Source organism: Rhododendron vialii, chromosome 1a, assembly GCF_030253575.1.
Source record: "Rhododendron vialii isolate Sample 1 chromosome 1a, ASM3025357v1".
NCBI classification, from domain to species: Eukaryota; Viridiplantae; Streptophyta; class Magnoliopsida; order Ericales; family Ericaceae; genus Rhododendron; species Rhododendron vialii.
This window is the reverse complement of record NC_080557.1, coordinates 44,560,985-44,585,808: the sequence shown is the minus strand read 5'-3', so window position 1 is coordinate 44,585,808 and position 24,824 is coordinate 44,560,985. Positions and strand designations below refer to the sequence as shown.

The window sequence follows — 24,824 nt, the reverse complement described above, 5'->3', positions numbered from 1 at the left end:
GAATTGAACCAAACGGCGTTTAGTTCAACGAAAAAGATCACGCTGAAGAAGCGCGGATAGAGAGCCGAATGAGTTTATTACATTTATACCTCTAGTTTTCACAAGTACCACACTAGACCCAATTAATAGCCTCATTAAAAGACAATTAAAAGTGAAAAAAAAAAAAAAAGCATCCATGGGAAGAAACAATATTAAATATCTTTTTTGTTTCCGGCAAAGATCGACCTCTTGACCTCCCATTTGGAAGTATAAAAGGGTAGCCAAATAAGCTAATCACAATCGATTGTTATGCTTTTTAGAGATGAATCGGCCATTATACAATATCTGGTCTGTGTATGTATACGAACATTTGTAAATCTTGAAATTCTACTAGGTACATCGCGACGTGCAAAGCACGTCCATCATGCCCGTTGAATTGAACGGTGTTGAATTTTTTTGCAAATGTTGAATTTTTTTGCAAATATAGGCTGCAGAAGTTTGATGTAGGATTTTATCACTTAGTAAATGTGCCAATAGAAGCATGTAATATTGCGAGGAATCTTGCATACACCAAATGAAATTTTCACCATAAAAGTTTCTAAGTTCCAATATGAAATTTTCATACAGCTACACTTGACTCTCTAGTTGTCTTCTTTTTGAAGGCTTAAACATAGGAAACTTGCATATACCAAATGCTCATAAAACCAACCTCATGTTGAACAAACACATGGATAATGGACTATCCCATTTGAAACAAACTGAGTGTACACCAAATGCTCATAAAACCAACCTCATGTTGAACAAACACATGGATAATGAACTATCCTATTTGAAACAAACTGAGTGTGCACTAAAATAATAATTGTAGTGCAAAAAGCATCTTTTTTTGGAGTCGTAACTTGACCTCTTTAAGATTTGGATCTCTAATTTAAAGCTGCTTCAACTCTTCAAGCCCTGAAGTACCAAATAATAAGATATTGCCAAAACCACCATAGACGTTTTAAGCCTTCGCATGCATTTTTGGGGTAGTATTATTGTCTTTAGTGACTGTCGACACTTAATAAAAACCATAAGAACCTTGAAGAAGCTAACTGTTCATAATTATAGCAGCCAAGTTACCATAAAGAACATATGTATATAAATAATGCAAGGAACATTGTAAACGAAAAATGATAAACTTGCAAAGATTGGGGATAGAAGGGAATGATACCTCAAATTGATACACCTGAGTTGATGTTTCAGCAAAATGTAAGACTACCAATTAGTCAGAAATTATGCATACTGTATGCTTCCAACTCCCTTAATTTGTTGTCCTGTACCATCGGCTATGACAATAACCATGTGTCTGTCTTCCTTATGTCTTTTCTCTATGTAGTCAAAAAGTCCACCTGGTCCTTTGAGATAAAAGGGTGACTCCGGAATCAAGCAACAGTCAACATCTCGGCTGGCTAGAGTAGCATACATTGCAATATACCCTGTCACGCCAAAGTCAAATATAAATAGTAGAACCAAGATAATTGTTATGAATTAGCAAAACAGGTCAGCAATGATTTCCTCTTCAATCCAAAAACCAAGAACATAAGGGAAAAATGCAGAAAAACATGATAGCATACGCAACACCACCATTTCATCCAGTCATGAAGCAATCTTTGATTCCCACGACGTAGCATTCGAAGCCAACTATCAATTCAGGGATCTTAGGACTAAGGCGCAGAGTAAAAATTCAAGAAATCAGCCTACTTGGAGAAAAGGCCTTTACTGTAAACTTACCACTGTAGCAACCCATTAACTTCACAAGGCCAATTCCATTTTCAATACTATCAGATTCAATGTGTGCTGCATTTATGGCACATTGAGCCTCCTCAACGGGATATCAAAGCCAAAGGCCTTGTCAATTACCTGTAGTAAACAAACAAAAGTTAAGCAAACAAATTGGGATTGGATTTGATATTCTGTAGCATAAACCATCATGTTTATGGCTGCCATAAAAAGTACCGGAATGTCATTATCAATTGTTTTACAGATTCCAGCAACCACAACTTTGAGATCGAGCCTTCTGATTTCGTGCATAACAACAAATAAGAATGCTTTAAAAAATTATGACAAGTAGCTCTACAGTTCACAACTACAATCATGAGACACCTGCTCCTACAACAGTGACAATCAAACCAAACTTTATTATGCCCATAAAATGGGATTGCCTATATGAATTCGTATGTATCTAAATCAAAGAGAAAGGAAGGAAGGGTATACTGAGTAGTTCCATCAAAGAGGGGAGGCGGTTCAGAAGTAGAATCCAAATGTGGGGGAAGATCTTCTTTCACGTAACTGAAACATTTTTGAAAAGAAAACCCATCAAAATCGTCATACCAAACAACAGTGACAATTGGTCATCACATATCAATAGCAGTATCAATATTAAGAACAATGCACCGGAACTGGCTTTACCCTCAAATTTGGACTAACAGGGAGTGATGAGATAGGGGAAGTCAAACCCAGAAAATTAACACTAACAAAGACATGCAAATCGGGCAAACAAGGGGTATATTGGAGATCTATCAAATGTAAAGCAAAATCAGGGGGATATGAGATATATCAAACGAATATAGAAAAATAAACCAGATGATGAAGACCTAATTGCGTTCGGATTTCCAATCATTTTGCATCACGATGCATCACGATCGAGGTCCTGCACATGCATTTGCACTGTACTCCATGGCTTGAAAGCGGCCATGGCAGTGGATTAGTCTTCTTCTCCGGCTAGGAGGCCATTCGTGGCGCTTGGAGATGAAGGGTTTCTGTGAGATGTGCTGGTGAGATTCTTAGTCGTCTGATTGCTGGTGGAGAGAGAGAGAGGAGGAAAGAGAAGAATGGCGCTGGTACTTTAGTCGGGGAGGAGAAGTAAAGTGGAGGAAGAAATTGGACGCATGTGAACCACGTGTAAGGCCAGGCCACATTCTCAATTGCCACCCAACGAACTCCTAATTACCAAAATAGAAGAGAGTGAATAGACTCAATTACCCTCAACCTCTGGCTTTGTTGCTGTCCAATTGAGGGGCACAATTGTCCAAATTGGCCAAAATGTCAAACGAAATTCACCCCAAACCTGATCTTCTTAAGAAGAGGTAGGATATAGTAAGGTTGAGTGAGAGTAGGCATGCAATCTCAAATTTGTAGTATCACCCAGCTGCCAAATAGTATAAGTTTAAAAAACGAGAAGTTTTTCGGTGCCGGGTGGGCACGGGTCACTTGGTGCCGAGTACAATCTTGGTCGTCCAAACGTGTTTTAGACGGTCTAAATCTGTTTGGGTAATTTTTTAGTGTAAAATTACCAAAACACTCCTCAAGCCCAAACAAATTTGGACCGTCCAAAACACGTTTGAACGGTTGAAATACGTGCACGGCACCACGTGGCCCGTGCCCACCCGGCACTGAAAAATTTCTCTCAAAAAACAGAGTCCAAGTTGCAAGTTTTCAATAAAATTTCATGGTCTTACTCATGTGTCACGTCGTTAAAGAATATTACTACTAGATGGGAGACTTTTGGACTCCTGTTTCCAGCTTCCATTAATTAGCATAGGAATTTGGCCTTGATTTTCGGCTTTTCAAAATGAGTAAGTCTACAGTTATCGATCGGGAAATCTCGATCGGAATCCCGACGCCCCGCCGGGCACTCTCCGGCCACCGGATGGCCGATCCGATCCGTCCAATAATTCTAAAAAAAAAAACCGAGTGGGCTTAACGCGAGAATAAACGGCATCCGACATGTATAAGTGGCCGATCCAAGCACTCTATTTTTGTGTTTGGATCGGCCAAAAACGGAGTGTTTGGATCGGCCAAAAAAGGAGTGCTTGGATCGGCCACTTACACAAGTCGGATGCCATTTATTCTTTTAAAAGCCCACTCGTTTTTTTTTTTAGAATTATTGGACGGATCGGATCGGCCATCCAGTGGCCGGAGAGTGCCCGGCGGGGCGTCAGGATTCCGATCGGGATTTCCCGATCGGTAACTGTAGACTTTCTGTTTCAAAATATAAACCAGACGCGTTTCGCGTAAGGGACGCAACGGACGCAAGATTTTCACGTTGGGTTTTTGAACATCAAATTCTATTCGTCAGCCAACATTATTTTACGTCGAGACAAAAACTAAGGTCGTATATAATAATCATCGTTGAATACATTTGTTTGTGTCATTTAGAATAAGATATTGCTAAAAATAACATTATATCCTCTTAGGATGACGATTATTAAGTTCTTCAAAGATTACATTTTATTGAAGTACTAAAAACCACCAATACATACTAAGTTCTTCAAACATTACATTTTATTGAAGTACTAAAAACCACCAATACATACGAATCCTAATACACAAAAGAGATTTCTAAGAATCGTGCTTCCTTGGAATTTGAGAACAGTAATTTACTACTCCACAAAACATCTAGGATTTACTCATCAATTCGGCAACAAATTCATCGATATTCTTGTCCGAACTCCCGCCCGCGCCAACCGCCTCTCTAGCCAACTTCTTCCACTTGACCGCATTCCTCTTAATCGCTTCCGCACTCTCTCCTTCCATCACCTCCCTTATGCATTCCCCCAACACCTCTCTCCTCACAATCCCCCTCTCATCCTTCCCAGCCCTAACCCCCACCCCCCACACCTCCTCCACATACTTCGCATTCGTCCGCTGGTCGGTCCACTGGGGCACCGCCACCACCGGCACGCCCAAACTCAACGTCTCGAGGACGGAGTTGAACCCGCAGTGAGTCACAAAGCACCCGACCGACTCGTGGGCCAGGACCTCGAGCTGCGGGCTCCACGTCACCAGCAAGCCTTTCTCCCCGCGCGCCAAATCCACGAGCTTCTCGGGGAGCTTAGATCGCTCGGAGTCCCTGACCACCCACAGGAAGGAGTAGTCGGTTACTTCTAGGCCCCATGCTATTTCTTCGAATTGTTCTGTTTCGAGTTCTGCCATGCTTCCGAAGGAGATGTAGATGACAGAGTTGGCTGGCTTTGTGTTGAGCCAGTTCATGCACTCGGTGGATTTTGGCTTGAAGAGGCTGAGTCCATATTCTCTGTCATCTGGGAGTTGCTTGTCCAGGTACATTGATGGAATCGTTGGGCCTATTGTCCTGATCATTCTCCATTGTTTTGCCATCCAATCCACCACCTAAGATACCATAAATATTTTGATTGAGATTCCATTAAGTTAAGATTAAAATGATTTATGACTCTTATTTTTAAATTAAAGAAAAACTAAAATGACATTTTTGAGATTAGGAGCCACGATATTGGGTTACATGTTATATCAAGTGTATAAAAGTTAAAAAAATTTAAAATCAGCCCAATAGGCTGACAATAATAAATGTGTGCATGTGTATTAAAAGATACAAAAAGTACACAGAATTACGTATTTTTCTTGTTTTCTAGTGTAATTATCGTCAACTCAATGGGCTGACAATAACCAAACCGATAAAAGTTTATACTCCGTACAAAAGATTCTTAGCCATGCTGAAACAACTTGTTAAGAACATTATATTAATATTACAGCACATCGTTTCTAAAACCTGAAAATAATATTTTGAATTGAATAATGGTCTAATGCGACAGCTGTAGATGTAGATGTGTCTGGAACGGCGGTCCTATACTCCTATGTACAACCGCTAACGTTATTTTCTAATAATAGCACAAAAGTAAGTGAACCAAGATTTTAAAAAGCAAATAGCTGACCGCGTCGTAGCAGTGTAGCGGTAATTAAAGGGAGTATCGACTGATGTACCGGTCAAGGGAGTATCGACTGATGCATAGCGGAAATTGGGTTGGAAAATGCTAGGTACAAAAAAAAATTATTTCGAAAATATCTCGAAAACAGCAATTAATGGTTGAGAATCACTTTGATGATTGTATCACACACATCAAAGTGAATCTCAACCTTTAGTTGATTTTTTCGGAATAGTTTCGGGATAAATTTTCTTTGTCCATAGCATTTCTGAATTGGATTTAGGGATCGCGAATTTTTTAAAATAATTTTTTGGCGTCAGAGCACCTAAAGCTAGTTGTACCGGTCACATAGTGGCTACCGCAGCCATGAAGCGGGCAAGAAATTGGCTACGAAGCGATACATAGAGGGAATCGGCCAATAGAATTAGAGGTGTGATTTTTTGGTAGCAACAATATAACGGGGTGTAACTGTAGTGGCCCAAATAATTGGCTCAAACCATAACTGGGCCGTATGGCTCGGTCAAGTCTGCTCGGTCTCGACAAGCAGACAAGATCCTCCTGGTGCAGACAGATCGCTCTGATCAGCTTGATCGCTCAAACACCATTAATCACGTCTATGTGCACTTAACCGTCTGGTCACGTACGTCATGACATGACATAGGCCGAGGAAGTTACATCACATGGCGAGCATAATCATTAGAGCCAGCTCGTGCTTGGTAACCGTCTTATTCGACGGTTACCGAACGTGCCGAGCACGTGCTTGCTTGGTGAGCAAGTCAGGAGGTCCTATATAAAGGAGGAGACTAAACCCTAGCAAGGCACCCCGCTTCTAGTGAACAGTACTCTCTCCTTATTCTTTCTAGACGATCGTTGGAGGGTCGTTGCGCTGGACGCCCTGACGACTTCTTGCAGGTCGCTCGGAGGAAGGCGAACGGAGCACCCAGAGCTAACCAGGGGACCGCCCTAGCCCTACAAATCAAACCAGAAACCCACAGTAATAGTATCGGATAACCGAAAAACTGAACGTAGAGGCCGATATTTAAATCCAGGCGGTGAATAGAGATTACAGAGCCTATTTCTTTTGATTTTTTGCTAAGTTGTTTTGATGGTTCATTATACTAGCTACATAGTGACATAAAAGTACCTCTTCCTCTAGATCGTAGAAAGTATTAAAAAGCACCCAATCCGCCTTATCAATGTTCGAAAACTGATTCACAAGCATATCACAAAGCGCCGGGTACGACCCGTAGTCACCAACAAACGACGGCGCCTCCGACCGCTCGAGCGGCGGCAACCCCGGGACCAAAATAGCCTTCCCTTCCTCAAACGGGAGCTTAAGAATCCCCTTACGCACGTGGTAATAAACATTGCTCACGGTACAAGACTGCGTACAAAACGCGGCCCCGACAAGCCCAAACTCCCTGGCCACGTCCAGGGCCCACGGGAGGAACGGGTCGTAAATCAGCCCGTCCACCCGCGGGTCCTGCCCGTCCAGCTTCTTGATCAGATCCGAGAGGGTCTCGGATCCGACGGAGCGGAACCTGGCCAGGTAGGATCCGGTGTCACCCACTCCGGCAAAGCCGCACTCGTCGTAGCCGTCGGAGATGATGGCGGTGGAGATGAGGGAGGAGGCGGAGGGTTGAGTGTTGGAGGAGATGAAGAGGGTGTTGACAAAGGTGGTCTTGAGGCCTTTGGAAGCCAGGCGCTTGCAGAACTGGAGCATGGGGTTTATGTGGCCTTGGGCTGGGAATGGGAGGACTAGGACATGGGCTTTGTATGGTTTGTTTCCATTTTCTGCCATTTTCTTTTCTGGTTTTCTGTTTGCAGAGCTCAGTGACTAGTACTATTTATGGTTTTTTTGGTTGAAGAAGCTCAGCTGAAGATAGAGAGAGGAGTTTTGTTTTTTTTGATCCGCAAAAGAGAGAGGAGTTGGACATACGTATATTAACAAATTTTGGCGCAAAGCCAACGAGGCATGTGGTCATGAGATTTGTCGTCATCCGTGCACGTAAGCGATGACAATTGAATCCGACCCATCCCGCTTTGAATCCGTCTTGATGGGGATGGTTTTGTCGATTATTTTTTTCCTTTTTTTTTTTGTGGGTTTTGTTATGAATTAAAAAATTGCATTTGGGTAAGCCCCGTCTTCCTAAGAAAAAATAAGTATTCATTCCGTCCAGATTTAATAGTCCCTCGTTCTATTTTAATCGGATAAAAAATGAGTTATATTTTTAAATTGGTAATAAATTTTATATCCAACATGAATCTTGTTTGATAGATCTGAATTAGTTCTATAAACAATGTTTTCAAAATCACATAAAATTTTATAAATTACAAAATATAATCGATTGAAAAATGATACGAACTCTCAAAAAAGACTATTAATTAATCCAGACGGAGGGAGTAGTACTTATTTTTTGAATTAAAGATGATGTATTTGTGAGCAAGAACTCTAGAGAAACCGAAGAGAGCCACCGACGGCCACGTGGGGCCCACTCCGGGCTCCATACAAATTATCCGAGCCATTCAAAAAATTTATAAAAATAAAAACCCGAGCGCGCCCATGAAAAATCAGCACATATATTGTTTTGATACCCAACATGAAAACCAAAATTTCAACATCCACACACCACCAAATCAATCGTACCTTTTCTCTCTCATCTAACCCCTACTGTCTACTGATCAACCTAGCTAGTGAAAGACAGAAATCAATATTGAAATCAAACATTGGTGAACAAATTTGAGTGTTTCTTCTGCAATAATCTATGAAGCACAGATACGGATACGTGATACAGATATGACACGATACGGATACGGCGATACGTCAAAACTTAAAAAAATAAGATACGGATATTTCGGGGATACGGCTGTATAAATTATACATTTTTATAATTATTAGTCTCCCTAGGCATAAAAGTGAAGTCATGAGAAATAAAAGAGTAGTTGAATTGCTAAGCATGAAGTACATGTCAACTTCAAAAGAGTAGGAACTTATCATTCAAAAGATTAGAATTTTGTAAAAAAGGAAAAAAAATACAGGTTAGTAGGCAATAGACTTATCGGTATGCATATAATATACTTCATATATATACACATATATCTATGTACCAGTGTATGTATTAGATATAATTTATTATATAATGTAAACAATAGAAACTCACACCAGTAAAACAGAGAGAGAACCTTGTGATCAAAGGTTCAAGCGATCTAAGGTAGGAAAATATCGACCGGTTCATGGAATGATCTATTGATGTGCATAATTTCCTAAGTTTTATATTTTTAGTGATGCTATTATTACAATTTTTCCCTTTTAATTTGTACTTGATTCTTTAAAAAAATTCATTTTAACCCCTGTCGTATCCTAGACGTATCCTGTCGTATCCCCCACGTATCCCTCGCGTATCCGAAATAAAAAATATTTAATTTAAATGCACGATACTTATTTGCCGTATCTGATACGTATCGGGGCGTATCGGGCGCGTATCCGTATCCCTCGCGTATCCGATACTCGTACGTGACTAGTTTCGGAGTATCCGTGCTTCATAGGCAATAATCTATAAAGTCCTATGGGAAGAAAAAAAAATACTATGAAATGAGAGGAGAGGGATTTCACCAAAACTCAGGATTTAACGTTCATGGGAGGAAGAGCCGTCGGTTTTGGAATTAGAGAGATGTTTTCCTTCTTTCCAAATACTCAATATTTCTAGCCCTACTAGCCGTAGAAAAAATGTGTACTAATCCAAGAGTCCAAAATATAAGGAATTCAAAAAACGCTGCTCCATATTATATAGATGCATGAAACCATGGAAGATAAATCCACCTGATTAACAATAATATCATTTTTCCATGAACTTCTTCGGAAATTTTGCCTCTTCTGTTGCCCTAACCACCCACAAGAAGTAGCAATTGTAGTTTTCCATATTTACTAAATCCTAACTCCGTCAAATTCCACTAACGGACTTGTAATCCAATGACACTTTCATCACCTCTTCCTCATGGAAGGTGAAAGTTCGATTTTCGCAGGTTGATACCCTTTGGGCTTGCTCCACATGTATGTCACTTAGCGGTATCTCTTTTCCATCCTCTCATAAACAGGCTAGACATCTATCAAGTGACAGAAAAAAAAAAAAAAAACCTCGGTGAAATTCCCAAAGAACACGTACACCATTGACCCATATGGGTGTTGGTCTAGCAACTTCATGCAATCAGCAGTTTTTGGTTTGTACATGGACAGACCATATTCCCCTTGATGGCCGAATAGGGGTGCTAATCGAGTCAAATAAGTCAAGCACAATATTGCTAGCTCAAGCTTGGCTTAACTCTTTATTATATATTCAAACTTGGCTTGAGTTTAAAATTTTTTGAGATTAATTATTCAAGCTCGAGCCGAGCTTGAAATTTTGTGTTCGTGATAAGCTTGGCTTGGCTTGTGGAATATGCAAGCCAATCTCGAGCTTTCGAGCATGAGCTTAAACTTGTAAAATTTTGAGATTTCAAGCTCGACTCATTGAGTTCCAAATGAAAGAGGCTAATTTAAAGTCATAAAGAAGAACTAGCATCATTAATCTTGATTAAAAAAAACTTATAAACATAAAATTCTATTACTAGCTACATTCATTAAATTAAAAACTCTCAAACCCTTAAATTTTCATATCTCACAAAGGATATTTCCTATTTGAATGCAATGGTACTGTAAGACTGGTAAAAATAAAAATATTCATATGAAAGGCCAATACAGATCTCATAGTTTGGGACATTTATTAAATTTACCCCTATATTTGTAATACGAGCGGATTTCTTGTGCCTAAAGGCACTCCTAATAATAATCTCATTTTTTTAATATCCGCATGCATTAAAACATTATCTTAAATATGTATTATAAAACAGAGTGATTTTCTTTAAAAATGTCTAGACATACCAATGGGAGCAACATTTATCGCCATCGAATTTTTTTTTGTTAAAATAATAGCCATGTGATTAGAAAAAGAAACAAAAAAAAATATAATTATTGCTTTCCTTACTAAATCGCTCTCTATTTCTCTCTTTTTTTCCGTAATATTTGCTCTCCCTCTCTTTCTCTATCTTTATTAAGTTTGAGAGAAATAGAAAGAGGAAGAAAAATGTTACAAAAAAAGGAGAGAGAAATTTGGTAAGGAAAGCAATAATTAGGTTTTCCTTTTTTGTTTATTCTCTAATCACATGACTACTATTTTAACTAAGAGTAACCCAACAGATAGTGATAGAGAGGGAAAGCAAATATTATACTCCAGAAAAAAAAAAGGATAAAGAGATTTGGTAAGGCAAGCAATAATTAGGTTTTATTTTTTTAATTTTTTTCTAATCACATGGCTACTATTTTAACAAAAATTGCTCTATTGATACGCATACAAATGAGAGTAACATTTATCGCCGTCGAATTATTATTCGTTAAAATAGTAACCATGTGATTAGAAAAGAAACAAAAAAGAAAACTTAATTATTGCTTTCCTTACTAAATCTCTCTTTCCTTTTTTTTTTGTAATATTTGTCTTCCCTCTCTGTCTCTATCTTTATCAAGTTGGAGAGAAGGAAAACAAATGTTATGGAAAAAAAGGAGAGAGAGATTTGGTAAGGAAACTTGGGAAAGAATAATTAGGTTTTCCATTTTTGTTTCTTTTCTAATCACATGCTAGATGCAACCGTTGTGTTGGTTGTGTGCATAATTCTGACCGTCCAGATGTATTTGGACGGTTTAGATTTTAAAAAAATCCTTCCAAGAAAAAGTTGAACTTTTATGGGGAAGAGTTTGAACGAATTCTGACCATTTATTACAGCAATGGACGGCTAGAGATTAGTTGTGTGTTGTATTTTACACAACCGTTATGTGTGTAGCACTTTTGAAATAATAATTAGGTTTTTTTTTTTTGTTCATTTTCTAATCACATGGCTACTATTTTAATGAAGAGTAATTTGATTGATATAAATGTCGTTCTCATTTGTATAAAAAAATGGCAAATGCTAGAGTCAGCCCTGTGGGCGGACTGGTCGGTGATGGGTGTTCTTCACGCGCATCAACTTGACGTTTCTTAACTGTAAGTTCCAACTCAAACTCCAGCTGTACTGCAGAATTAAAGTTTCTCAAGCCAAATGACAAAATTAACCCGTATCACTTTCTCCCAATCTGCCTTCCTATTTCTTTCCGAAGCAACATTCGTAGGACATGACCGCCACTGGTTGGTAAAATTAGCCTAACAAACACACATCAAACACACATCTACACTCACATGAGTACTGAGTCCTGCACATATTAGAGATACTAGTGTATGCGTTACGCAATACTTATTGGTATTTGGGTATGTAAATAGGTGTGACACTAGCAAAGTTGTAGCCATAATTACCGAAACCATTGCCTTTCACCACCAGGCATTACCAACCCACTACTAAGGACGGACTGAGGGGTGAATGTAGGGGTGAAGCTAGGATTTAACTAAGTGGGGACACAATTCGATTGGAGTTCACTAGTATTTTTTTCTTTTTGGAATGCAGGGTGTGCAGGGCCAATTTGCGCGCACTTCAAACTAATCTCTATAGTTCCTTTCACAATCATTTCACACGCTTGTATCTAAGGATGAGGTGGCTCCAAAAATTAATAGAAAGGAAAATCAAAATCTGAGACTTTGGGTATCCACAATGCTATAATAAAAAATGAATAATTAAAAGTTGCCACATCAGCTTTTGATTATTCATTTAAGAGATTACTAAGGTTAAAAATGTAGAGGTCCATAATGGCATAATCAAAATTGAATAACAAAAACTTACTATGTCACCTTTTTAAATTACAAAAAAAAACTAAAAATTGTGAACATAGGAAGTTTTGAGACTAATAAAAACTATTTATTAGAAATAGAAAATAGTTTTTGAATTTTTTTATTTTTGAAAAAAAATAGCTTTTGTGTTACTACGGTTTTTGAAAAAATAGTTTTTATATAAGAAAAGGGTTTGAAAAAATTATTATTATACAAAAATATTGTTTTGTATAAAAATGTTTTTTAAAAACAATTAAAAAACAATTTTGGGGGGAAAACAGAAAATTGTTTTTTTTAAATAGTTTTTCAGTAAAATATTTTTTTGAAAACATTGTTGAAAATTAAAAAGAGAGGGGAAAAGGGAAAAGAGAGAACTTTTTTTGTAATGATGAGTTTATTTGATTGAGAATGAGGGGTTCATTAAATTTGGTTATTGGCAAAAGATTGCAAGTTTTGGTCATTCAAAATCCAGAATTTGATTATTTTTAAGAAGATTGTTAAGTTATTTTGCACCAATATTATTAACTTTATAAAAATCTATCACTTTTGGTTATGCCATTATGGATACTCTAAGGAACTCCTATGCTCATACTGACTTGGCTAACTTCTTTGGGTTCACTACTAGTATGTGTTACAAATTGTTGGTAGTGCAAACGAAGAGAAAAGTTAATCGTAAAACCAGATTGGGCTTTAATTTTTTGTTCGAATAATTTTAAACTTGATTCAACTATCTTGTGATCTTTAAATGAAAGTCGCTAAAATATTATTTTTATGATCCAAGCTATTTGTTTCTTTTGTTGCTACTTTTTTTTTCATTATTTTAGTGAGATTTCAAGCTATTCAGTTAATGATAAGTAACTAATTGACTACCTTTAGTGTAAAATAAATTTTTTTTCCAAAGCCAACTCATCCCACATATACCTCCGCCTTTAGGCTGATGAGCGCAGAAAGCTCACCACCACTGCAGCATCGGCCAATCAAGTGTAAGCGAATTGAAAAAGTAAAAAATGACCAAAATTTTTAAAATGTCTTAAAAAAAAATGGGAAAATTTTAAAAAAGACAATTGGTATTTTTCTTTTTATTTATCTTATATGAATTTATACGTTTTAGATTATTACTTCTATATTATTGTGATCTCTAGTCAAAATACATAATAATGATAAAAAAAAGTTAAATAAATTAATAAAAAATCATTAAACATTTTTTTTATCTGAACAATCATTAAACATGAATAATCAATTTTGTGGGAAAAAAAATTTGTGATGTAGTTCAAACACATCATTGATGAATTAGACACCAGAAATGGAGAAATTTTTTTTTTTTCTTTTCAACACATGGGCCTCTTATGGACGATTTAAAGAAGAGAGCAAAGCAGTGAAAATAGGTTAAAAGAGGGGGTAATACGGTCATAAAAAAAAAGGATGAAGGGAAGCACAGTACCGTTTAAAAAGCTGTAAAACAAAGGACAGCAGTTTTACAGATCATCTGACGTCAATGGTGAAAAGGTCTTAATTATAGTACTATCTTTTCTCATTAAACGTCCACGTGCCCTTCTCTCAATTAAAAAGCTTATTTTATTACCCTTTAAGTGACAGCCCAATGGGCGTTTTATAGCAAGATCCTAAAAAAAATTGCTCTATTTTATAACATAGATTTATGGAATAATCTTTTTGTTCACGAGACTATCGAGCCAAACACTCATATGTTCAAGCTTAGCTTGAATTCACACACAAACAAAATAATATTATTGAGCTTGGCTTATATTTTTTTTAAACGAATTTGAACAAGTTAAAAATCGAGCTCAAACCAAACTCAAGCTGTTTGGTTCGTTTAGTAGCACTATGGCCGAACCATTGCCATCGATTCCACCACCTACTACAAAACAAAGACTTAAAAATTCGTCCTTATTGCCCTCTTCACTTATGAATTCATCCTGTCTTTTATAGTAACTTATGATTTCATCATTCTCATACTTTTAATACCAATATTGCCCTTTGAGTACTGTTAATTGTATATATTTATATATTTTAAACCATATATGTAATACAAGCTTTTCGATTTTATGGTAAATTATTTGTAACATTTACCATGAAATATGTCTATACGTTTTTATTATTTCATGGTTAATTATTTGGACTATTTACCATGAAACTATTTCATGGTTAATTATAGGCCAAGAATTTTATGATGAAATCATAAGTAATTTGCATCTTAAAATTCTTGTCTATATAGGCCGAGAATTTTAGGATGTAATCATAAGTATTTTACATCCCAAAAATCCTTGTCTATATAGGCCAAGAATTTTAGGATGTAGTCATAAGTAATTTACATCTCAAAATTCTTGTCTATATAGGCTTAGAATTTTAGAATGAAATCATAAGTATATTTTAGGATGAAATCATAAGTAATTTACATCCTAAAATTCTTGTCTATATAGGCCGAGAATTTTAGGATGTAATCATAAGTAATTTACATCCCAAAATTCTTGTCTATATAGGCCGAGAATTTTAGGATGAAATCATAAGTAATTTACATCCCGAAATTATTGTCCATATAAGCCGAGAATTTTAGGATGTAATCATAAGCAATTTACATCCCAAAATTCTTGTCCATATAGGCCAAGAATTTTAGGATGAAATCATAAGTAATTCACATCCCGAAATTCTTGTCCATATAGCCCAAGAATTTGAGGATGAAATCATAAGTAATTTACATCCCAAAATTCTTGTCTATATAGGCCGAGAATTTTAGGATGTAATCATAAGTAATTAACCATGTAATGTCATGGTAATTTAACCATGTAACGGTTTGAAGATGTTATGTTATATATATTTTTATGGTAATTTAGCCATATTCCGTTGGCCAACTCGAAGAATGAAGAAAAAATGCAAAGATGTGGTCAACTTATCATGTTATATTCCTAAAAATATCGATTCCTCAAATACATTCTATGATAGAAAAAAAGTAATCAATCATATTGAAATTTACCAAATCCCATTGAATTTGAAAAACAATCCAATCCAATCCCACTAAATTGGGAAAACAATATAACATAATATATGTATATCATAGTGAAAAGGGTAAAAAAGGTAATTCACACACTAAAAGGATGAAATCATAAGTATCAAAAAAGGGCGGGATGAATTCTTATATGGCATGGATAAAGAGAATGGATATTTAAATATTCCATTAAATAATTGCAGGGGATACATATGGTAGAAGAGGATTGTGCAGAGGTGAAGTTAACCCGTGTTTGTTTGGCTAAGAAAAATATAGATGGATAATGACAATCTTTCGTAACAAAATTGCTATGGATACAACACTTTGCGTACAATACCTTGTGCGGGGTCTATTTCGAGGTCCCATACAAATATTCCGAGCTTTTCAATTTGTTTAGAATAATTTTTTGAACGGTCCCTATAAAAAATCAGTTCGTCGAATATCAGTAAGTGCTTGATCTGTGGGTTATTTTTTTGGTCCAGACAATTAGAGACCAAATAAAGAACGTATGAATCAAACACTTACTGATATTTGGCTAAAATTGATTTTTTAAAGGGGAACCTTCAAAAAAAAAAATCTAAACAAATTGAACAGCTAAGATCATTTGCGTGGGCCCTTAAAATGGTCTCCCCCGATTTCTTTTCTCCCTCCATATCCAATTCGCAAGTGCTTTAAAGAGTCTTTACTAGATATCCGTTTTAAAAAAAAAGACTCTTTAGATTCTTACCACTCGTTTGGCGGGGTAAATAATGTTTTGGTTTTGGGTGGATTAGGAAGAAGAAATATTTTGGTTTTGGGTGGATTAGGAAGAAGAGGAATGGTTTGAAGCGTGCGGGTACCCATTTCAAGAAGTTCCGAAAACGAATTTTATTTCCTTATCCGATGCAATAGCATGAGAGGCTGAATAGTTTTTCACTTCTCAAAGCCTCCAAGAACAACTCGAAAACAATAAGAAAACTTGAAACATTGAGAATCTTAGAATATTACAATTTACAACATAAATAGATCTAGAAGGCCGCTATACGCTATTACTAGGAGTATTTCTTTTTTGGTAATCGGATGTTCGGGTCCAGCTTAATTGTACGCACCTCGACTACTTCTGTTATTCAAAGTATTTCACCAGATATATAAAGAAAGGCAATTAAAATCCACCAATATAATAACTATCAATTTCCATTGTTTTCAACAACGAATCAAACTCTTACCAAACTCGTCGATGTTTTCTATCCGAACCGCGGTCTTCGCCAACTCTAGCCAATTCGCTCCATTTCATAGCACTTCATGAGTCATCAGTTTTTGGTTTGAACAGTTTTTGGTTTGAACAGGGATAGACCATATTGTCACCTTGGAGTCTCTTGTCTGAGTACGTAGAAGGTATGGTTGGCCCAATTGTCCTGATGCGCCAAATCTTTGCCATCCAGTCCAGTACAACCTACAAAACAAAAATAGTTTGGCTGAATTTTGTTAGATTTCGGCCTTGTGTGGCGGCGGAAGGGAGAGGGTTTTACTTCAACCGACAATTTTCCTCTCTCGTTCTCGGATCTTAGAGTTTTCTTCTCTCTCCATCACTTCCCATTGTCCTTCTCCCAAAGCCATCAGCCTCCCAACGCCTCTCCTCCGCCACTCCTCCATCGTCTCCAACGCCTGGTCGTTGGTGGTTCATCACTGGTTTATCATCCTTCATGGTTGTGGTTCTAGTTAGTGGGTCGAGGTTGTCGGAGATTCATGGTTTATGGTTGTGATCGTAATGGTTCTATCTATGACAGATTTGGATGGTTCGTGATTTTGTAGCATTTCTTTTCCCCTTTCTTTTTTAGTTTTTACAATGGTATTTCCATTAGTTGGTGGACGTGATTATTGAGGATAGTACATGGGAGAGCTACCATTCTTTGTAACTTTGATTAAGTACGGATGCTACTTCTAGGTACTCCGTTTTCTTGTAAACTTTTGGGTCTGAAGCTATTATCATTTTAACAAAAACAAGAAATCATGAATGCCAAATCTTGAGATGCCAATTTTTAAAGGCTTGAAGCAGCAATTTGACTCTTTCAAATTGGCATCAACAAACCTTCCTCTACAACCACCGTAGTGTCAAATGGCTATTTTTAACGAACAAACTTCTATTTTGAAAGCTCAAAAGGTTAGAGAGCTATTATCATGTTAGATTTGATTTTGTATTTGCAGGCAAGACTGGAGCAACAATCACTGCGCAATTTCCTATTGTCAGGACTTCACGTAGGATTCGACTCTCCCAGTCCCATTATAGATGCTCGTTAGGGTTAAAAAAAAATTATTTGTGCCAAATTGGAGCAATAATTGGCACATTTTTTAATTGTTGTGCCTTCCCGTGAGATTTGACTCTCATCCGTTAGAGAGATGCTCAAAGGATTAGAAAATTACTATTCGGTACATCTTGTCGAATTTGAATCAATTTTGAAGCTTTCAGATCTACCGTTGGATTTGATTGTGTGTTTGAAAGAGTAAAATTGAAGTAAGAATGTTAAGCTTATCCGAACCGATCTTATTATTTCCATTGTTCTTCTTCTTTTTCCCTTTCTCCTTTCGTCTGGTTGATTAAAGTTGGATGGTTGAAAATATTAACCATCAGTTTCGGTGAAGAACCGAGCTAAACCGAAGCGGTAACCGGCAATTTTGATTGTGGTTTAGATAAAAAGAAATCCGCCACTTTTAATTACGGTTTTGATTTTCGTTGAACAGTTGAGGCATTTTTTTCTATTCTTGTGGCTTCACACGTGGACGATGAGCAGAAGGGTCTCTGTCAACCTTCCACCGTCAACGGTGGCTTCCCATAATTATGGAAGAAAGAAAACCCCACCAATCCAACAACAGAATCCCAATTGACCGCCATTGAATTGATCATATGTTTTGCTCTTCGTTCGGACCAAGAACGAAACAATTCCCCACCTCAAAACCACACAACTGCCTTCTACTTCTCCACCCATCCTCCACCAATTCAACCCCACCTTATATATAAACCCAATTCCCTCCTATCCATCAAAAACATCTCGAACCCAGTTCTCCAATCAATCATCAAGACCCATTATTTGGCTGAAAATTTTGAGAAAAACCCATTTCAAGAACTGCCCAAGAAAATTGAGAGAAACCCTTTTCAATCATCAAGACCCATTTCGAGAACTGCCCAAGAAAATTGAGCAGAACCCTTTTGAATCATCAAGACCCATTTCGAGAACTGCCCAAGAAAATTGAGCAGAACCCTTTTGAATCATCAAGACCCATTTCGAGAACTGCCCAAGATTTCCATGGATTCCAATTCCTCCTTCATTCCTGTTGCTTCCACTTTCACTTCTCCTTTCGAGGACTCCCCACGGCCCGAGGATCCGGCCCGGAAGCCACTGAGCCTGTGGCCCGGGATGTACCATTCGCCCGTGACCAATGCTTTGTGGGAAGCTAGGTCTAGAATCTTCGAAAGACTGCTCGACCCAAATGTGGATGCCCCTCCACAGAGTCAATTGCTGACGAGGACTCCGTCGCAGAGCAGAACTACGATTCTGTATAATTTCTCGACTGATTATGTGTTGAGAGAGCAGTATAGGGATCCGTGGAATGAGGTCAGAATTGGGAAATTGCTTGAAGATCTTGATGCCCTTGCTGGCACCATCTCAGTCAAGGTATGGTCCTCAATTTATTCGGGTTTTTGGGAATTTTTGGTTGCCTTTAGAAACTCAATTGATTGCTGCACGGATATTTGATGTTTGCCTGTGCTTGTGGGTTTACTTCGACATGTTCAAGCTCGGCTCGTTCAAAACTAGTCTAGCTAGAGCTCAAGTCGAGCCCCAATAATCGAGCTCGAGCTTGACTCATTTAGTGTCTAGCTGTTCAAGCTTCGTTTGGTTACTAAACGAGCCAAGCGACTACTCAGCTTGTTCACTAAATGAGCTTCAAACTTGAGTTTGAGCTTGACTCGTCAATAAAAAAGTTGAGTGGAGCCGAGCCGAGCTGAGCTGAGCGTGTAACGAGCCAAGGCTTGAGTTCTCGTGAACAGCTTTGTTCGTTTGCAGCCCTACTTAGTTCAATTGAGTTACAAGGTCAAGGAGAGTCCTTGCATTTGGGCTCAATGTTACTTTTTCTATTGTGTGCATTTTGATTGGAAGAAATGGGTAATGCAAGGAACCTGTTTTGACATTGTGTGACATCTTAGCGAGTGATCAGATGACAGACTATGTGCTGTATTCTGGGTTAAAATTGACAATGTGTCTTGTTTTGGGTTTTTGAGCAATTGGCTGTCTGTTGATACTTGATAGTCATATATGTGCAATAACAATTGCCTAAGCTTCCTTTTTGACCTGTTAATCGTAATACACTGTGTGAAACAATTTTTAAGCCATAAATGGAAATTACAAATTGGAACCAATGATCGAGAGATATATTCCAGTTTTGAATACTTGAAGAACTCACTTCATGAAATGATTGGCAGCATCCATTTTTTTTGGGTGAAGTGAACTACTGTCTGAGATTCTTATGATCATTTGACCTTTAACTTAGTTCGTAGTTGTTTGAATTAGATTTGCTGCTACCTGCATTCTGCCTTCCTTTCGGTAACTTACCTGTTTGTTTGTGGAGTAGCACTGTTCGGATGAAGATAGCATGACAAGGCCACTCTTGCTGGTCACTGCTGCTGTGGACAAGATGGTGCTGAAGAAGCCAATCAGCGTTGATGTTGATCTGAAAATGGTTGGTGCAGTTATATGGGTTGGGCGGTCTTCAATTGAGATTCAACTGGAAGTGACTCAGCCCACAAATGGTATATTACCTAGAATTAACTGTCTTTGGAAAAATTTAGCAGCCTTTCAAAGGTTTATATTAACCTGCTTCCACATCCCTTACGGTTTCTTAAAATAAAGAATAGGTTCAATGCATAGTCTAATATTGATCAACTGCTATAAGTTGATACCAGCACAGAGTCCAGAATGCCTTGACAGTTTTCAGTTCAATGGCAGGTTTGTTTATGTCTTATGATCCTTAACCCAAATGAAGAATATATTTGTATCGTGCCCCCATATACACACACACACACACACAACAGTCAGGACACAAAGGATAAACCATAAACTTAAATGTGTCACGACATTTTCAGAAAGATAGCTGAAGTTGCACTTCTTTGAAAATTAAATGTCACATTACTTTTTGACTCCCTTGCCAACTTATGTTTTATGATATACATCCATTAAGAGATGTGGACAACGCGGAATCGACAATCTCTTAAGAACTCACCATGCCAGAAGATAACTACGGCAATTTGTTGGATTGATTTGTTGTAACAATAAGATCATGTGGTCCATCATGAGACAAAACTATTGCTGATCAGTTTCTTGGTTGCCTTCAGTTCAGTTGTGTTAGTATGACGCTTCGGATAGTTTTCCCGTGGCATCGTTTATTTTGGTTTGTATGCTTATGTAGACTTCCAAAACCCTGGATGCAAATCTTCTCTTAACTTGTCAGTTCTCATTTTGTTGGTTTTTAAATACCTTAACCTTGATTTTCAATCCATATGAACCATCTTGATCTCTACCTGAAGTTGCAGAATGTTGTCAGTTATTTCACACATTATGATCTTTGAGAGATACGGATTATGTAGGAATACTTGTTTAGGTAAACAACCAAACCAAGCCTTGTGTTCCAGCCAATTGGGGTCACATAGATGGATCCTTTCTTGCGTGCTTTGAGACAGCCATCTTTATTTTCGTCAGCTAGAGTCATGGCATTTGAAGATGACACGTGTCAAGGCCACAGATGTCACATCTGTCGGATTTTTAAAGTTAGCAGGAAGATAGTTCCCAAATTTTACTCATATTTGAGCTAATTTTGGTTAGAAACTCTTTCGGCTTTCCTTAAGTACATATATGGTATTCATTGCATTCTCTTGCACGTTTGTCGATCATAATTTTTCTTCTTTTTTTAACACATACTACACTACCTCAAGCAACTATGTCGTGCGGACAATCCTTTATCAATCATTTCTATTTGCATTCGATGTCTTTAAACATTTCCTTCAATTGTAGAGTTATTGTTGACCTTGTGAGTTAAATTGAAGACTGCTGTACTATATTACCCTTAATTTTTTTGCAGAGTGCTCTGATGCTTCGGAACCAGTAGCTCTCACGGCCAATTTCATATTCGTTGCCCGTGACTCTAAGACTGGGAAAGCTGCTCCAGTGAACCGACTCGCTCCAGAAACTGAACGAGAGAAGTTGCTTTGCGAAGAAGCTGAAGCAAGACATGAGCTGAGGAAAGGGAAGAGAGGTAACTACAGGAAGGAGATTGAGAATGGGGAGGTAAACAGACTCGAGGCTTTATTGGCTGAGGGACGCATTTTCTGTGACATGCCTGCCTTAGCAGATAGAGACACCATCCTTCTTAGGGATACACGTCTTGAGCACTCTTTGATTTGCCAGCCACAACAGAGAAACATCCATGGTCGCATCTTCGGAGGGTTTTTGATGCACCGAGCTTTTGAATTGGCTTTCTCAACGGCTTATGCTTTTGCTGGCATGATGCCATGCTTTCTAGAAGTTGATCATGTTGATTTCTTAAGACCTGTGAGTATGAATTCTCAACCTTTGTTTTTAACTACTCCCTTGATTTTTTATGCAGTTTCTAAAAGGTAAATGGTGCAGTTTTTCAAAATGACAAGAATTTCAGAAGTTGTCAAAAGCTATTTTAAAAAGTATATCCATGTCACAAGCAAATTGTCATAAGAGATGTAATTAATCTATGGATTTAGTTTGCCATTATCGCAATTTTGTAATTCCAAAAGCAAATTGCATGTCATAACCATTTCTTTGGCATCGCCACCTTCCTTTGTCATGACTCACGAGCTAATTGTAAAAGTTTGAAACGACGACTGGACGTTACCACCTCCTATCCTTCGGTATTTACCAACATTGGCTGCTAGTAGGGAAGAGGGGTGAGAGGAGTTTACAAGTTAGGCATATTTGACAAATGGATGACAGAGGGCTTCTCATTAGAATGCTGGTCATATGTGTTTCTTGTCATGAACAAGGCTGTCGTGTTGCAATCAAAGCATTAAATGTGCCATGAATCTTACGCAATTTAGATGAGCATTAGCTGTCGTTCTCTACATTTAAAGAGCAACTGCTGCATTCATATAAAGTCGTATATTGTTGGTGAGACAGGTGGATGTTGGTGATTTCCTTCGTTTCAAATCGTGCATCTTGTACACCGAATTCGAGACTACAGACCGGCCTCTGATTAATGTTGAGGTCGTTGCTCATGTTACAAGGCCTGAACTCAGGTCTAGTGAGGTATGTTCCAGCAATAGCAAATGGATAAACTACCGTTTCACAATTTCATTTTAACTTTTCATTGAATCGTCTAGTTACCGAAATAATGTACAAGTGACGTTCGTATTGTGATGGGATGTTGCCTATTTTATAACCTGTGTCTTTGTGCATGCACTTTTTGAGCAGGTATCTAATAAATTCTACTTCACCTTCACCGTCCGCCCAGAGGCAAAGGCAACGAAGAACGGATTTAGGATTCGGAAGGTGGTTCCAGCAACAGAGGAGGAAGCACGAAGGATTCTAGAGCGCATGGATTTGGAGTCGTTGCAGGTAGACAAAAATATGAAGAAATAAGCAAACCCTTTTGATCAAACAGGACCTTAGACTGCAGGAAGGCAAGTTAAACGGGGTTTTGTGGTTAGATGTTGTTCCCCTGGCCTAAAATGACCAATGAGACATTGAGATCATTGGGCTAATTATCTGATACTAGAGAAAAAGAGTTGGATATCTATGATACTGCTGTGTTCCCATAATGCATATCTTCCTGTTTTCTCCATGGATCATTATTGTTATAAAAATACAACAAACTTGTCTTCTGATCATTATTGGTACCTACCGAGCGCATCCAGACCATCCATCTCAGCAATTAATAGTCCAGATTTAAAACAAACTCTTCCAAGGAAGAGTTTAACTCTTCTCTGGAAGAATTTGTTTTCTAATCCAGACCGCTGAAAACACTTTATGGACGGTTCGGATACACCCTGCACCCGCTTGGCAGCGTCCCCGGATCCCAAATTTCTACAGATTCTCAATTCACTGGAGCAGATCAGCAGAAGAGAGCCTTTCAAATATACTGTATATTTTTGTGGATACTGATTTTTGGGTTTAATAGATTGTTATCATCTTATGTTCATGATACAAGTATGTATGTCAATGATAAATTAAAGGTCTCAACTTTTTCAAGACAATTGAGAGGCTAAAAGCAGATAGAAAATAGAAAAAAAATCTGTTCCATCCTAAGCTTTTTGCCGAACCATAGAAATCATAGGGCAAATTTCATCGACACCCCTTGAAGTTTTCCTTGATGATGGATACTTCCTCCATGTTTAGGAAATGACAATGAAGCCTCTGTGGTTTTTGTATGCATTTTACTGATACCTCAAATCAATTGAAACAATTGTCTGTCCAAAAACATGATGCAATGAGCCAAAATGACTTGTATCCAAGTTCAAAACATCACAGCACTAACAACTCGTTTGGGATCAATTCATACAAATCGTTCATTACTACGAGCAGCGTAGTTCTTAAATTGACTCCTTGGGGTCAATCCATTCGCGCTATTTGCAAACGTATAAAAATGGTATTCAAAATTTTCACCTGATGCGGTTTAACATTTCCGGCAATCTTGATTGAGGAGGAGTTAGTGTTGCAGTCTCGAGCCGAATATCCTTTGCGTATTTTCGGAGATGCTACCCACACAGATTTTGTGCACAACAATTGTGCACAGATCACGGTGTGACCCGTCTCCGGTCTCAGGTCCCCAAACAATAATTTGAGTCGTTCATTAAAGTTAAAATATTTTTTCGAGAGCTCCCACTAAAAATCAACTCCTATAGGTCTCACTAAAATATTTGCTCGATCCAATCATCTATCTTTTCATTTAGATCTCAGGATCCTAAAAAGTTAAATAATTTGATCAAACACCTATTGGTATCGGATTGAGCTGATATTTTTCGAGAGTGCCTTCGAATTCTAAATTTAATGAACGGCTCAGATCGTACATGTAAATTTTGAAGTGAGTCCCACACTGTGATCTGTATACAATCGATGTGCACAAAATCTATGTGGGAAGACTTTTTGTTTGTCATTTTACTCACATGGGCATCCGTGGGATGTACAAATTGTGTTTTGGATTATTTGACATTTGTCATTCAATTTCGCTAATAGAAGCTTTGGTGGATATTTTTATGGTCCTGCTATTCGTAGAGACAATTTACAGAGAACTACGCAGAGACAAACGCGTTTAGCCCCATTTCGGGTCCCGAAAAAATCTAGA

The 24,824-nt window shown here is 37.9% G+C and overlaps 2 protein-coding genes and 1 long non-coding RNA gene across 7 annotated transcripts; 1 reads left to right on the top strand and 2 right to left on the bottom strand.

Annotated features, from left to right (window-relative positions):
• Window positions 1–517: 517 nt before the first annotated feature.
• On the bottom strand, window positions 518–2,857 carry LOC131319514 (uncharacterized). 5 transcript variants are annotated; one of them, XR_009197982.1, is made up of 3 exons: window positions 2,613–2,857; window positions 1,750–2,307; window positions 518–1,454 (listed from the first exon to the last, which is right to left on the bottom strand). It is a non-coding gene; the product is annotated as an uncharacterized LOC131319514 (long non-coding RNA). The 5 variants fall into 5 exon arrangements; XR_009197986.1 differs by having other exon boundaries at window positions 518–688; window positions 770–1,454; window positions 1,750–2,842; XR_009197989.1 differs by having other exon boundaries at window positions 1,750–1,878; window positions 2,613–2,842.
• Window positions 2,858–4,230: 1,373 nt separating this feature from the next.
• LOC131319509 (UDP-glycosyltransferase 74G1-like) lies at window positions 4,231–7,614 on the bottom strand. Its single transcript, XM_058349782.1, has 2 exons — window positions 6,844–7,614; window positions 4,231–5,148 (listed from the first exon to the last, which is right to left on the bottom strand). Exons 1-2 carry the CDS (start codon window positions 7,498–7,500, stop codon window positions 4,417–4,419), a joined length of 1,389 nt encoding a protein of 462 aa, XP_058205765.1. The 5' UTR covers window positions 7,501–7,614; the 3' UTR covers window positions 4,231–4,416.
• A 10,574-nt stretch (window positions 7,615–18,188) lies between these two features.
• Window positions 18,189–23,370, top strand: LOC131319501 (acyl-coenzyme A thioesterase 2, chloroplastic-like). The gene is made up of 5 exons (XM_058349769.1): window positions 18,189–19,135; window positions 20,091–20,268; window positions 21,594–22,063; window positions 22,661–22,789; window positions 22,955–23,370. Exons 1-5 carry the CDS (start codon window positions 18,767–18,769, stop codon window positions 23,120–23,122), a joined length of 1,314 nt encoding a protein of 437 aa, XP_058205752.1. The 5' UTR covers window positions 18,189–18,766; the 3' UTR covers window positions 23,123–23,370.
• The last annotated feature ends 1,454 nt before the right edge of the window (window positions 23,371–24,824 follow it).

Coding starts and splice junctions, on each gene's coding strand:
- LOC131319509 (XM_058349782.1), bottom strand. CDS start 7,500: ATGGCAGAAAATGGAAACAAACCATACAAAGCCCATGTCCTAGTCCTC. Junction 5,149..6,843: donor TCTACGATCTAGAGGAAGAG/GTACTTTTATGT, acceptor ATGGTATCTTAG/GTGGTGGATTGGATGGCAAA.
- LOC131319501 (XM_058349769.1), top strand. CDS start 18,767: ATGGATTCCAATTCCTCCTTCATTCCTGTTGCTTCCACTTTCACTTCT. Junction 19,136..20,090: donor CTGGCACCATCTCAGTCAAG/GTATGGTCCTCA, acceptor TTTGTGGAGTAG/CACTGTTCGGATGAAGATAG. Junction 20,269..21,593: donor AGTGACTCAGCCCACAAATG/GTATATTACCTA, acceptor ATTTTTTTGCAG/AGTGCTCTGATGCTTCGGAA.